Here is a 12781-nt window from a genome sequence, read left to right as displayed (position 1 = left end):
CCCTGTCTTCCCTTCCCCAGGCTTCATGACGTATGTGGTGGAGCCTCTGTTTGCCGAGTGGGGTCGGTTCTCTGACACGCGTCTGTCCCAGACCATGCTGGGCCACCTGGGGCTGAACAAGGCCAGCTGGGGTGGGTTAGTACAGCAGGAGCGGCCGTCGAGCCCCGACGAGTTGGAACCTAGCAGACCTGCCTCCGTCACCATGCCAACGCCTGCCATCACTGAGTCAGAACCAGAGTCTGCCTCTGCTGTGGAACCCACAGCCGTCACCACGGCAACAGCCACGGGAGCAACCAACTCCAAAGAAATACCTCAGGGAAGGAAAGAGTCTTGACACTCCACGTTTGCCCTGACCCTTAACCCCGGGCCTCACCCCACTGGGTGGTGGAAGGGGCAGGGTGTGAACTTCAAAACCCCACCCCCCCACCTGAACTTTAAGTTTGTTGCTTTTGCGTCCAGTCTTTGACAAACCACTGATTTTATTTAATTTTTAATTCCTTTCCTTGACATGGAGAAACACCTAGATACCTCATGTGGCTACTGCTGTATTATTTTTATTAGCTTGTTTTATTTATTTGTCCTCTGAAGTTTTGGCCTTACTAATTTGACACTATTTTTGGTGGCAAAGTGAATCTAAGGGAATGACAGTAACTGAAGAATACACTTTTCTAGTTGAAGTGCCATTTTCAAACCAAGTTCTACAGGATGCTTTGAAAGTCATTGAGAAGAGGCTCTCTAAAGACTGCACAGAAATGACATGGTGTGTGTTGATTTTATAACGTATCTTCTTCCTCGTGTAAAAAAAAGTGACATGCCCAGTCCTTTTGCTGCCTCTATGAAGACTGTTTACAGACGTCTTTGTTGTCACATCGAAATGAATCATTTCGGTTCTGCCTTCTAAGCACAGATGTGAAGAAACATCAGCGTTTGAACTGTCGCCCCACTGCTGAAGTCGAGCACAAAGCCTCCGTCTGACAGACGGACAGTCACCAGATGCCATAAAGGAAACACCACCTGTGCTCCATTGTTTTCCTCTTCTCCTTGCACTCCCGAAAGACTGACATGTTGGACACCGCTTCTGTTCTGAAAGAATTTGGGACAGACGGAATGGTATTCAAGAATGCAATGGTATTGTAGAATAGAACCAATATGAAAAAGCATTATTGTAGACTGTAGAGCATGGGTGACCTCGATCTCTGTCACCCTGGATCCTTTCACACGCATCTCATCTAAACTCCATCACAATGCAACTCGCTCAGGGTTTTGCCAATCTCTATCCCAAAGGTATAGGTTGGACTGTAGTAGTTTAGCTACCTGGTAAACATGTTTACGTCTACTGAATGGGACTCTCTCTGAATGTCTCATCATAGCCACATGCAACCGAGAGGACTGCTCTACCGATGCCTTAACTATGCACAAACTACGCTAAGTGACCAAACCAGCTTCTACTACTCATTAAGTGCATCGTATGCTTGCACTCTGATCCCCTTTGCCTTTTGTGAGTAAACTCAATCCTTTTTTTACATGGAAACATTCAATCTTAATTTAGGTGTTTTTTTTCTGATTCTGTATAGACGGCACAGATGTTGAACAATAACGGGTGCTTTTTATTTTAGCTGATTTGTCATTTCGCTGTAAGACTGTTGATAAACTGTTTACAATTATTTTCCAGCAGCCATTTTGGGAAGATGACTTCAGTATCAAGCCGTTTTGTAAAGGCTTTGCTGTGTTGACCTTTTGATACATGTTGCAGTTTGATTAATAAAAACAGTTGACAAATTTCAATGATCCAATTGAACTTCAGTGTTCGGCATCATAAACAGGGCTGTATTGAGTGATACTCAACATCGCAGCTTAATGTAATGAATAGAGCTGACATGACAGGCAACTCTGTTCTACATCATACCGTTCTGAACATGGAGCTTCAGGGCTCGACTATGTAGACTGAAAGGCTCCCATGTTAGCGGAGACCGCATTCACCTCAACTCATTTGGAAATGACCTTTTTTACATTTCTGTAACACTTCAGTGATCGATTGTAAGCCCTCAGTCATTCATTGTTCAACCACTCAAGGTCTCTGCTTGTGCACAGATTACTATAAATGTGTAAACAGTTCCTATTTACCTGAAATGTATCTGTGATTGAGAAATGGGGAAAAAACATTTCATGCACACAGTCATTGGTTTTATTCATACATTTGATTCTAGGTTTGTCAAATGTGGATGACATTTCCTATGTTAGGGTTTTAAATCAAGTATTACTGACAGTTGTCCATGTTCCCTTGTACTCCCACCATGCAAAGGTTCAAAGCTTAATATTTTTCCATTAAATAAACTGGCCAATGTCTTCAATTGTTTACCATCAGTGGAACTGGTTACGGTATTAAACTTTAACATGAAGACATTGTGTGGTTTAAAAAGAGGGATACAGCTGGTCATGGAGTAGCATTACCTCAGAATGGGCTTGTCATGGATCTGGAACTAATAAAATGTCCTCCTGCCCAGCATCGGTAAGTAATGAATAACATGACTGGTAGAGTATCCCCGTTTTCAGACTAGATTAGTGTAAGTTTGGTCCACTCTGCATAGTGAGGTACGGAACTTGTCCCAGTACAACTCAAAGCGATCTAGTCTACAATTAAATCAACCATGGACGCTTTGATAATTGGTAGCAACTATGACTTGACAAGTATTAACTAGAAATAAATTTAACCGACTAGGATGCAATTTACAAAAATATTAAGTGATCCCTCTTCTCTGCATACATCTCTATCTCTAGTAAGAAGTAGACAAAGACCCAGTGAGGCAAAAATAAATACAACTGCCTTGAAAAGGGCATGCAAAATGGATAAGCCTTTGTCTCTGTGCATTTAGAAACCGTTCAATCCCCTTTAATACATGTAGTTAACAGTTGAGGAATGTTAGGATTTTGTAGTGTTCGACTACAGAACACACAAGGGTGAATCTCATTGGAATTTAGTTGTGGTACAAAAAAATACATTAAAAGAAAATCTGACAACCAATCTTGGACCGTCCTAATTTAAGATCGAAGACTTCGAAACTGGCATCAATTTAACAAAAATAGGACATTTTAAATGAAAGTTAAAAAAATGACATATGGTATGTTATGAAAGTGCAAGAACTGAAGACTGAGGCAATAGTGTTGGTGAGTAGGAATAGAGAGCAGATTGATTGTATATCTAGTCAAACAACATGGCCATCCAGAGACTGGTGACAAACAGGTTGATAAAGGCACTTAAGTGTCCATGGGTGTCTGGAGGTCAAACCATCTCTGGGTGCTCAGAGGAGCTTTCTCTGGCCAGTAGATTTCAACATGTGCTGCCCAAACTACAGGTCAGGTAAAAGAGACAGGCGCAAATTAGTTTCCAAACTCGCATCAAATATTAGATCAGATTACTTTATAAAATCTAAGATTTTAGTCATGCTTGCACTTCTCTTACCATGGGTGTGTCTGGGTGTAGTTTCACGACAGGGGCTGGGGTTTTCAGCCAGTGCTGCTTTACCTAGAGGCCAGAGAAAGTTAAGCAAATGACAACCCAGACACACATTAGCCAGAAATTCACAGATTATGGTTTTGCAGTGTAGTTTGAAACTATAAGGCCCAAACTGGGGATTCATGGCTGATATAATAGTAGTATCAGTGTTGCTCTTACCAGGGGAACCTCTACTTTGTCGGTCTTGGGGAATTCAGAACAGAAAGGTTTCAGTTCAGAGGCTGGGAAGTCAAACTCTTTGTTCTCATTGCTGTTGTGGCGATAACGATGGGCGAACTTGCGTTTCAAGGCATTAGCGATGAGAGATGCAGCATCTGTGGGCTCACTAGGCTTGGCTCTCTAGCGGCTGGACAATAATACACAGGAAGTAAGGGGAAAATCTGTTTTAGCTGGAAATTAGTCAAGTTTTCAGTTAGTAAAACAGTTGTGCCCATCTTCTAATGTAGAAGTCAGACGAACATGGTGCCCACCTCTTAGCGGGGCGTAGCTTGACTTTGCCGATGTCTTTAAGTACATCCAGCATGTTGGGGACCTCTGCCTGCTTGGGCTCCTGGTTCAGCAGTGTCTGGCCATCTGTCTTCTTCCCACAGCGCTCCTGGATGAGGTCAATGACCAAGAAGCTCCGCTGGAATCCCATGAGTGGAGGAGGGGGAGGTGGGGGAGGGGCGCAGGGAGGTGGAGGGCGACCTGGGGCAGGAGGACCACCTGGGGCAGGAGGACCACCTGGGGCTGAGGTGAAGGAGAGAACTTGGTGAGACATGTATAGCTTAGACAATTATGCCATAAAGCTTTCATCTTCAGACAGATAGGTCATTAGAGGAAAATGTAGAAGTACTGCATCTTACCCAGCAAATTTTATTTAACTAGGCAAGTCAGTTAAAATTCTTATTTACAATGGCGGGCAAACCCCAACGACACTGGGACAATTGTGCACCGCCCAATCACGGCCGGTTGTGAAACAGCCTGGAATCTAACTAGGGTCTGTAGTGACACCTACCACTGAGATGCAGTGCCTTAGACCGCTATGAGTTGTTTGAACTTTGTGTGTTTGTTTAGAAGATTATTTCTTTACCCTTTAGTGTGTGTTCCAGGGTTCTCTGTTCCATACCTGGTGTCTGTGCGTTCTGCTCCTGGGTCAGTACTATCTGGGCTCTGAGTTTGGCCAGCTCCATCTCCAGAGCACTGATCTTCTGGATGGCCTCATCGTTGCTGCGGGTTTGACCCTGGGGCTCTGGCTCGGCCTGGTCCAGGCTGGGTAATGATCTACGTCTGGGCTGAGGCGGGTGAGAACGGAACATGAGCCCGGACGGTGCTTCTGACCTGAATGGGACCAATGGTAAACAAGCACCATATTAGAAGAGAGGAAGATGTTATAGTTAACACATGAGCAAAGGAACTGCCTAATGAGCAATGTATGGGTCAATAAACAGTAGCTTTCTAAGGGCAGCATCACAGCTAGAGAAAGTGTGGCTGTTCCACGGCCTATTCCTCTTCTTATCTCAGTCTTCCAAATCCAAACCAGTCATTTTCATCTTCCTTCTCTTCCCTGTCGATCCAGACAACATCAGCCAAAGAGGCAACCAGTCCATTCTGTCTCCCAGCACTGTTCAGGACACTACCGTCTTCAGTGTAAAGATTGAGCTGAGACACAGGGCAGCCATATTAAACAATACACCTAAACATTCTCCTTCCATAACAGAGGATTGGGTCAACAACAAAAAACTCAGTCCTGTTTAGCCACACACATGCTATTCTCATCGTATGACTCAAACCTGCATTCACACTACATGGAAATGTATTCTGACAGACATTCAAATTTTTTGGTCAACCAAAGCCAACGGAGAGCATTCACGGTACAAGACGGTAACAAGGCCGATCCTTATGCTGTCTATCAATAGCCTGTCAAGGCAGATTCTTATGCCGTCTATCAATAGCCTGTCAAGGCTGATCCTTATGCCGTCTATCAATAGCCTGTCAAGGCAGATTCTTATGCCGTCTATCAATAGTCTGTCAAGGCAGATTCTTATGCCGTCTATCAATAGTCTGTCAAGGCAGATTCTTATGCCGTCTATCAATAGCCTGTCAAGGCAGATTCTTATGCCGTCTATCAATAGCCTGTCAAGGCAGATTCTTATGCCGTCTATCAATAGCCTGTCAAGGCAGATTCTTATGCCGTCTATCAATAGCCTGTCAAGGCTGATCCTTATGCCGTCTATCAATAGCCTGTCAAGGCAGATTCTTATGCCGTCTATCAATAGTCTGTCAAGGCAGATTCTTATGCCGTCTATCAATAGTCTGTCAAGGCAGATTCTTATGCCGTCTATCAATAGCCTGTCAAGGCAGATTCTTATGCAGTCTATCAATAGCCTGTCAAGGCAGATTCTTATGCCGTCTATCAATAGCCTGTCAAGGCAGATTCTTATGCCGTCTATCAATAGCCTGTCAAGGCAGATTCTTATGCCGTCTATCAATAGCCTGTCAAGGCAGATTCTTATGCCGTCTATCAATAGCCTGTCAAGGCAGATTCTTATGCCGTCTATCAATAGCCTGTCAAGGCAGATTCTTATGCCGTCTATCAATAGCCTGTCAAGGCAGATTCTTATGCCGTCTATCAATAGCCTGTCAAGGCAGATTCTTATGCCGTCTATCAATAGCCTGTCAAGGCAGATTCTTATGCAGTCTATCAATAGCCTGTCAAGGCAGATTCTTATGCCGTCTATCAATAGCCTGTCAAGGCAGATTCTTATGCTGTCTCTAAAAACTCAGCATAGGAAAGGTAAGAAAACAGAAGAAATAAGGACAGTGGATAGTCCTAATAAGAGGACCTTTGGTATGCTGGTATGCTACCAGAAATGTGTCAGCAGCACAAGGTTACTATTACAGGTTTCCAGGTGAACTGACCTAAAGCAGACAATGCATTCCTCACAGAAAGGAAGGACAGCTAAAGAGAGGGAGAAAGAAAAGTGTTGAAAAGACAAAAACTGAATCTAAAGATTGAGAACAGGGAACTAACATGACGACCGAAATAAACTTTTAAAACAACTGTTCCTGTGACTAATGCAAAAATGTTTTTTTTATACCAGACTTATGTTTTATCTAAACATTCAAAAGGCCTTCATAATGCATTTTCACCAAATTGGGGCAAATGGCAATAACAAAAAACTCTTTGGTCCTTTAAAAACCTTTTGAATGTAAAATAGTGTACTATAACTTCAAAAATAAATAGGACCCTGAATGACAAAATATTGATGTTTCCAACATTAGGGCTGTTTTTCTAAAGAAGTTAAATAAACTTTGTTTTTAATTTATTTTGCCATGACACTAATGAGTATCGCGATACTGGCATCGTCCCAGTCCTACTAATAATCCCAAACAATCAGCACGTAGGTTCATTATTTCCATTCTGTTTAGAGTTGGAGCATCAAAACAGATGAACAAGCAGGAAACCACTCTTGACGAAAGTGACTTAACCATTAGATCAGAATACATCAGGCCAGAACGCTAAGAAAACATGACACAAGGCTTGGAGAGGACAGAGTCACTGTAGCAAGCGCTGATTGTTTCAATAACTATGTCACACACAGATCATACTCTGTCAAAGTATGTCAGCAGACAGTCTACAAAGAATAGCATCAATCACTTTTAGTTCTGTAACATGTCATTGATCACTGGAGACTTCCGACATAGAATAATGCCTGGCTTCTCTGTCGCAGATACAGTCTTACCTGAAAATGGACCCTGGGGCATGGTTTAAGGGGAAGATTGGTGGCTATTCTTCTCACAATACTCCTTGAGGACCCATACGCCTTGCCTGAAAAGCCAAAGTCCTGCCAAAAATAAACACATAAGCTTATGGTTATGTACTACAACCAAGATAATGGGTACGTCACAATTAAATCATGCCTTAAAGACAGTATAGTGAAAGAGCCATGAGGACAAGACGTGCAACGTGGAGACTTTAGTGATCCACATAACATATACAGTTGAGGTGGGAAGTTTACATACACTTAGGTTGGAGTCATTAAAACTCATTATTCAACCACTCCAGAAATGTCTTGTTAACAAACTATAGTTTTGGCAAGTCGGTTATGACATCTACTTTGTGCATTTTTTTTTACAGATTATTTCACTGCATCACAATTCCAGTGGGTCAGAAGTTGACATACACTAAATTGACTGTGCCTTTAAACAGCTTGGAAAATTCCATAAAATTATGTCATGGCTTTAGAAACTTTTGATAGGCCAATTGACATAATTTGAGTCAATTGGAGGTGTACCTGTGGATGTATTTCAAGGCCTACCTTCAAACACAGTGCCTTTGTTTGATATCATGGGGAAATCAACCAAGACCTCAGAAAAAAAATTGTAGACCCCCCCTGATGAAACAAATATAGAACTGTTTGTCCATAATGACCACCGTTATGTTTGGAGGAAAAAGGGTGAGGCTTGCAAGCCGAAGAACACCATCCCAACCGTGAAGCACGGGGGTGGCAGCATCATGTTGTGGGGGTGCTTTGCTGCAGGAGGGACTGGTGCACTTCACAACATAGATGGCATCATGAAGACAGAAAATGATGTGGATATATTGAAGCAACATCTCAAGACATCAGTCAGGAAGTTAAAGCTTGGTCGCAAATTGGTCTTCCAAATGGACAATGACCCCAAGCATACTTCCAAAGTTGTGGTAAAATGGCTTAAGGACAACAAAGTCAAGGTATTGGAGTGGCCATCACAAAGCCCTGACCTCAATCCCATAGAAAATGTGTGGGCAGAATTGAAAAAGCGTGTGTGCGAGCAAGGAGGCCTACAAACCAGTTACACCAGCTCTGTCAGGAGGAATGGGCCAAAATTCACCCGACTTATTGTGGGAAGCTTGTGGAAGCCTAAATTAAACATTTTACCCAAGTTAAACAATTTAAAGGCAATGCTACCAAATACTAATTGAGTGTATATAAACTTCTGACCCACTGGGAATGTGATGAAAGAAATAAAAGCTGAAATAAATCCCTCTACTATTATTCTGACATTTCACATTCTTAAAATAAATGGAGATCCTAACTGACCTAAGACAGGGAATTTTTATTAGGATTAAATGTCAGGAATTGTGAAAAACTGAGTTTAAATGTACTTGGATAAGGTGTACGTAAACTTCCGACTTCAACTGTATACACGCATGACTAAGTCGGTTTGGATAAAAGCATCTGCTAAATTTTGATCTCAAGAAGCTTTAACTTTGTCTAGAGCCCCACGCTGCTTATGAATATACTGTAAAAATTGTAAAAATGCTAAAAAGTCTGATCGGTGACAGTTGAGATGACAGATATCTGGTCTGACCACGATAGGGCTGTGGCTGTCACGAAATTTCCCCAGACGGTGATTGTCAAGCAAATAACTGGTACTTGGACCATTAATTAACAAACGCATTTAGCATCTCCTGGCTTCCACACATCGCCTACAAGCCACTGATGCTGCCCTTTGGAACATCTACCATTTTAAAAAGTAATGGATGTCATAAGGTGTATGCACCAATTTGTAAGTCGCTCTGGATAAGAGCGTCTGCTAAATGACTTAAATGTAAATGTAATACATCCATATAATATAGCCTACACTATCACAATAAGTCCATTATTTATTTTAGGCAAGTCTAAAGAAGCATGATATGAAGAAAATGTTGTCTATTTCAGAAGAACAGAATAGCATACTCTAGAGTTGTCCTTACGCTTGGGTCCTGATCTGGCTATGCCAAATGGCTGTGGGCTACACTAGTTCCTTTAGTAGACAAGATTTACTTAGAATTCCATGGAATTATTTTCTAGTATGGAGAATACAATTAAACAAAGCTGAATAAAATAGAAAGGATATTTTCTCCAAACGATTTGAGGGAGTGTGCACATTTGGCTATTCAGTTTTGAGCAGTTAACAAAGAAACAGGTATTCCTATATGCTTAATTTAGAGTTATTAATGTAACTTGTTGTACAAACATTGGGCTATACGTTTTGATGTTTAATACATTGCAAGGCTGCATGAGCTCTGCTTTGTTGTTTTTTGCGCAGGCTGTACACAACATCAGTCACTCATCCCTAAAAAAATATATCTATGCCTTTTCCAGCCAGTGTCTGTTAAGCTCCCTTCTCCCCAAGTGCTCCAAAAATCACCTCTCACTCACATGGCTCTCCATCACGTTATTGGGTCTTTCTCACAGGCTACAAAAGACCGACACACACATTGGGGACACAACTGCACGCGTCCTTATCCAATTCCTAGGTGCATATTGAAGATATTGGAAGAACTGTCCACATTTGTTTCGTCAGCCAACAAGAGGAGTAGACCTAACGAACAACAAAAGCACTATCCTATGTCAATGTACTATACCCCATAATACAAAAGTTGACCTACTCTATTCTGTGCGAGAGATAAATATTCCAAACATAGTCTGGGACAGTTGTGGGATGCAATAGAGCCCAAATTAATACAACCACTAGCATTAAAAAAAAACTTTTTTTAATGCAATGTGGCTGAAGCAACAGCTCAGAACTTTAAGCTTAAAAATCTTGTTAAACCATTACGCTATTTCTTCACATTATAAGCAATGTGCACACGGTAGTAGGCTATAAGCGCAAATGTTCCATTATCGAAAAACATCATTATCAAAGGGACCGCAAATGTAATTATACATGTAATGTTTTTATTATAAAAAGGTGCATTTTGTTTTTTCCAAAAATTGTTTCTCTCGTCTCATTGCTGCAATCCCCCAATGGGCTCGGGGAGGCGAAGATGGAGTCATGCGTCCTCCGAAACATGACCTGCCTAACCGGCATGCCACAAGGAGTCGCTAGAGCAGGATATGTCAAGGAAAGGCCCACCAGTCAAACCCAATTGTGCACCGTCCTATGGGACTCCCAGCCACGGCCAGTTGTGTCTGTAGTAACGCCTCTAGCACTGCATGCGATCCAGTACCTTAGACCACAGTGCCACTCAGGAGACTCATAAAGGTGCATTCTTATGGTTTAAATGATCTTCCCCAAACTTGTAACTTACACGCGGTTTATGTATGCCAGATAGGCTCTACACCCTTTGTAAAGTGGATTAATGTGCATAATTTTAATAAGTTATTTGGCCACTTTATTTGTGATACAAAACTTATCAAAACATATAGGTCTATGGGTTAGGCTACATGAGGTGTGCGACTATGAAAAATAAAATGCTTTTTTTTAATGCTGGGCATCATTCACAAGTGATAATATATAATTCATAAGTGACAGGCTAATATTGTCACCCATCATACTATTCTTGATTTAATCTTGTCTTTACATAAACTAAACAATATATGTGTGAAATTAGTTTCGATTTAGAATGAACCATTATCATGCACCTGTCTCAAAACAGGGACAGGGGAAAAAAATACATGTCATCAAATAGTGAATGGAGGACGCTTTTCCTGTGGTTCATTTTCATGCCAGCCGGGTAGGCTATACATCTGTTGAAAATATAAGCAATGTGCTTAATATTAGAAAATGTAATAAATATTGTAGGCCTAGCCTATAGAAAGCTGATGGGAGCCTCCTCTTTTTAAGAGGCCATCACCCTGTTTCCTCACACAATTGTATAGCCTATAGAAATGTTGCACAACATGAGCTCTCATGAAGTGTTTGATTAGATTTTCAAATACATTTGCATTGATGTCCGAGTGATTAGAGGGACTGAGTACCAGGCAGTGAGCAAGTTCAGTAGGCTACTAATGACCAGCATCAGAGCTTGGAGAAACCTAATTACCATGACTAAACGCTCACATGGAATTTGGCTGCCTTCATGACCGCCGGTGTGGCGGTAATACTGTCACCACACCAGCCCTAACCATAGCAGTCTATTTAAAAAATAAAATAAAAAGCACATACCAGGTTCTTTTCTATCCTTGTATTTTATTGACTCATTCTATCGATGCGTTTCAGAGAGGCCATTGTAGAGTAGTCCACAAAAAAGCATCTTCTCTGAGGTAGTCTGGGGCAATAAGAGGGAGACAAAACAGGGAAAATACCTGTAGTTAGTTTGAGCAGTCGCTCTGGATAAGAGCGTCTGCTAAATGACTTAAATGTAATGTAATGTAAAGGCAGCAATATGTGGAGAAAACACAGGTCAGGGTTAGAGTCCGTTCCATATTCGTATTAAGAGTACTGACCCTCACAGATCATTGGACAGACTCAAGCTGTCAGTCATTACAGTTAAAGGTTTTCCCATGTGATAGTTTTTTGCCTTCCTCCAGTTATTTTTAAGTTGTTCATTTTATCTTATCCTAGCCATCACCAGACTTCTCTTTGTGTTCATAATAGTGATGACAAGTTTTATACCTGCTTTTTTAGGACCTCCTGGCTTAAAGCTCTCAAAAGGACCTCTGGCTGAGAATAAATTAAAATGTTGATTTGACAGTTCATATTCTTGTGTGGCTACTGCTTGTCTGCAACGGATGACATGCAATAATGTGCTTGATATGCAATACTGTACTCTAAACCTCATTGCATATCGACCAGTGCAGACTGTAGCTAGTTATTGTGTGTAGACAGACAACTTGCCAGCATCCCTGACATACGTTAGCAAGTTGCTGCGTGTAAATAGCTAACGTAAATCCTAAACTGTCTGAAGTAACTTATTAACTAGCGAGGGACGAAAGACAGTAACTGTTGTTGTCTGTAAATATATATTGCGTGACAAACAACTTATAGTAGTTAAGTATCTTGCCATAAACCTCTATTTCCATATGTAAGCAAGCATAGTGAATGGTTTGGATACCTATAACATGTTAGTTAGCTACAGGCTATACTAACTAGCAGTAGCTAGCGAAACTTCTTCCTAACCAAGGGGTTGAGTGTTCCGTGGTGTACAGTTGGTTAACGAATCAACCAAAGGCTCACTGGGTTTTTAGCAGTAGCAAAGGCTAAATCATAGCTACATTCGTAGATCGAATTTGATAAAATAAAAACATACTCGTGTCCTTACGACAACGTCCAATAACAGCTTTCTGTTCACCTCAAACAACCCTAAATGTTCACTTTTAAATCTCCTTAGTCCTGGCAAAGTGAGTAGGCGGGAACATGTTTATTTCTTGACGAATGGGTTGGTAGATTTGTTTTATAAACCAATAGGCATTGAGGAATCGTTTAGGCTGGGCGTGTACAATAACTTTATGATAATGTTATTGGTTGATTATAATGAATAGCAGCCCATCAACTGACCACCTGCAGTATTGTCAGAAAGGAGGTGGACCCACCGTC

General features: G+C 41.4%; 2 protein-coding genes across 6 annotated transcripts in view; one reads left to right on the top strand and one right to left on the bottom strand.

Moving 5' to 3' along the window:
* Positions 1 to 1785, top strand: part of LOC118370145 (high affinity cAMP-specific 3',5'-cyclic phosphodiesterase 7A-like) — a 37518-nt gene extending 35733 nt beyond the window's left edge. For all 5 annotated transcript variants that reach the window (XM_035754986.2, XM_035755012.2, XM_035755003.2 and 2 more), the window contains one exon: positions 21 to 1785. In XM_035754986.2, the coding sequence (XP_035610879.1) occupies positions 21 to 334 (314 nt within the window). In that variant the 3' untranslated portion in view covers positions 335 to 1785. The remainder of the gene's footprint in view (positions 1 to 20) is intronic.
* A 493-nt stretch (positions 1786 to 2278) lies between these two features.
* Positions 2279 to 4812, bottom strand: LOC118382521 (mitochondrial fission regulator 1-like). Its single transcript, XM_052518230.1, has 5 exons — positions 4623 to 4812; positions 3985 to 4243; positions 3674 to 3851; positions 3461 to 3523; positions 2279 to 3347 (listed from the first exon to the last, which is right to left on the bottom strand). Exons 1-5 carry the CDS (start codon positions 4810 to 4812, stop codon positions 3300 to 3302), a joined length of 738 nt encoding a protein of 245 aa, XP_052374190.1. The 3' UTR covers positions 2279 to 3299.
* Positions 4813 to 12781: the final 7969 nt, after the last annotated feature.

This window comes from Oncorhynchus keta, chromosome 4 (assembly GCF_023373465.1).
Source record: "Oncorhynchus keta strain PuntledgeMale-10-30-2019 chromosome 4, Oket_V2, whole genome shotgun sequence".
NCBI classification, from domain to species: Eukaryota; Metazoa; Chordata; class Actinopteri; order Salmoniformes; family Salmonidae; genus Oncorhynchus; species Oncorhynchus keta.
Note: the sequence above shows the minus strand (reverse complement) of the source record. Positions and strands in the feature narration are given on the sequence as shown.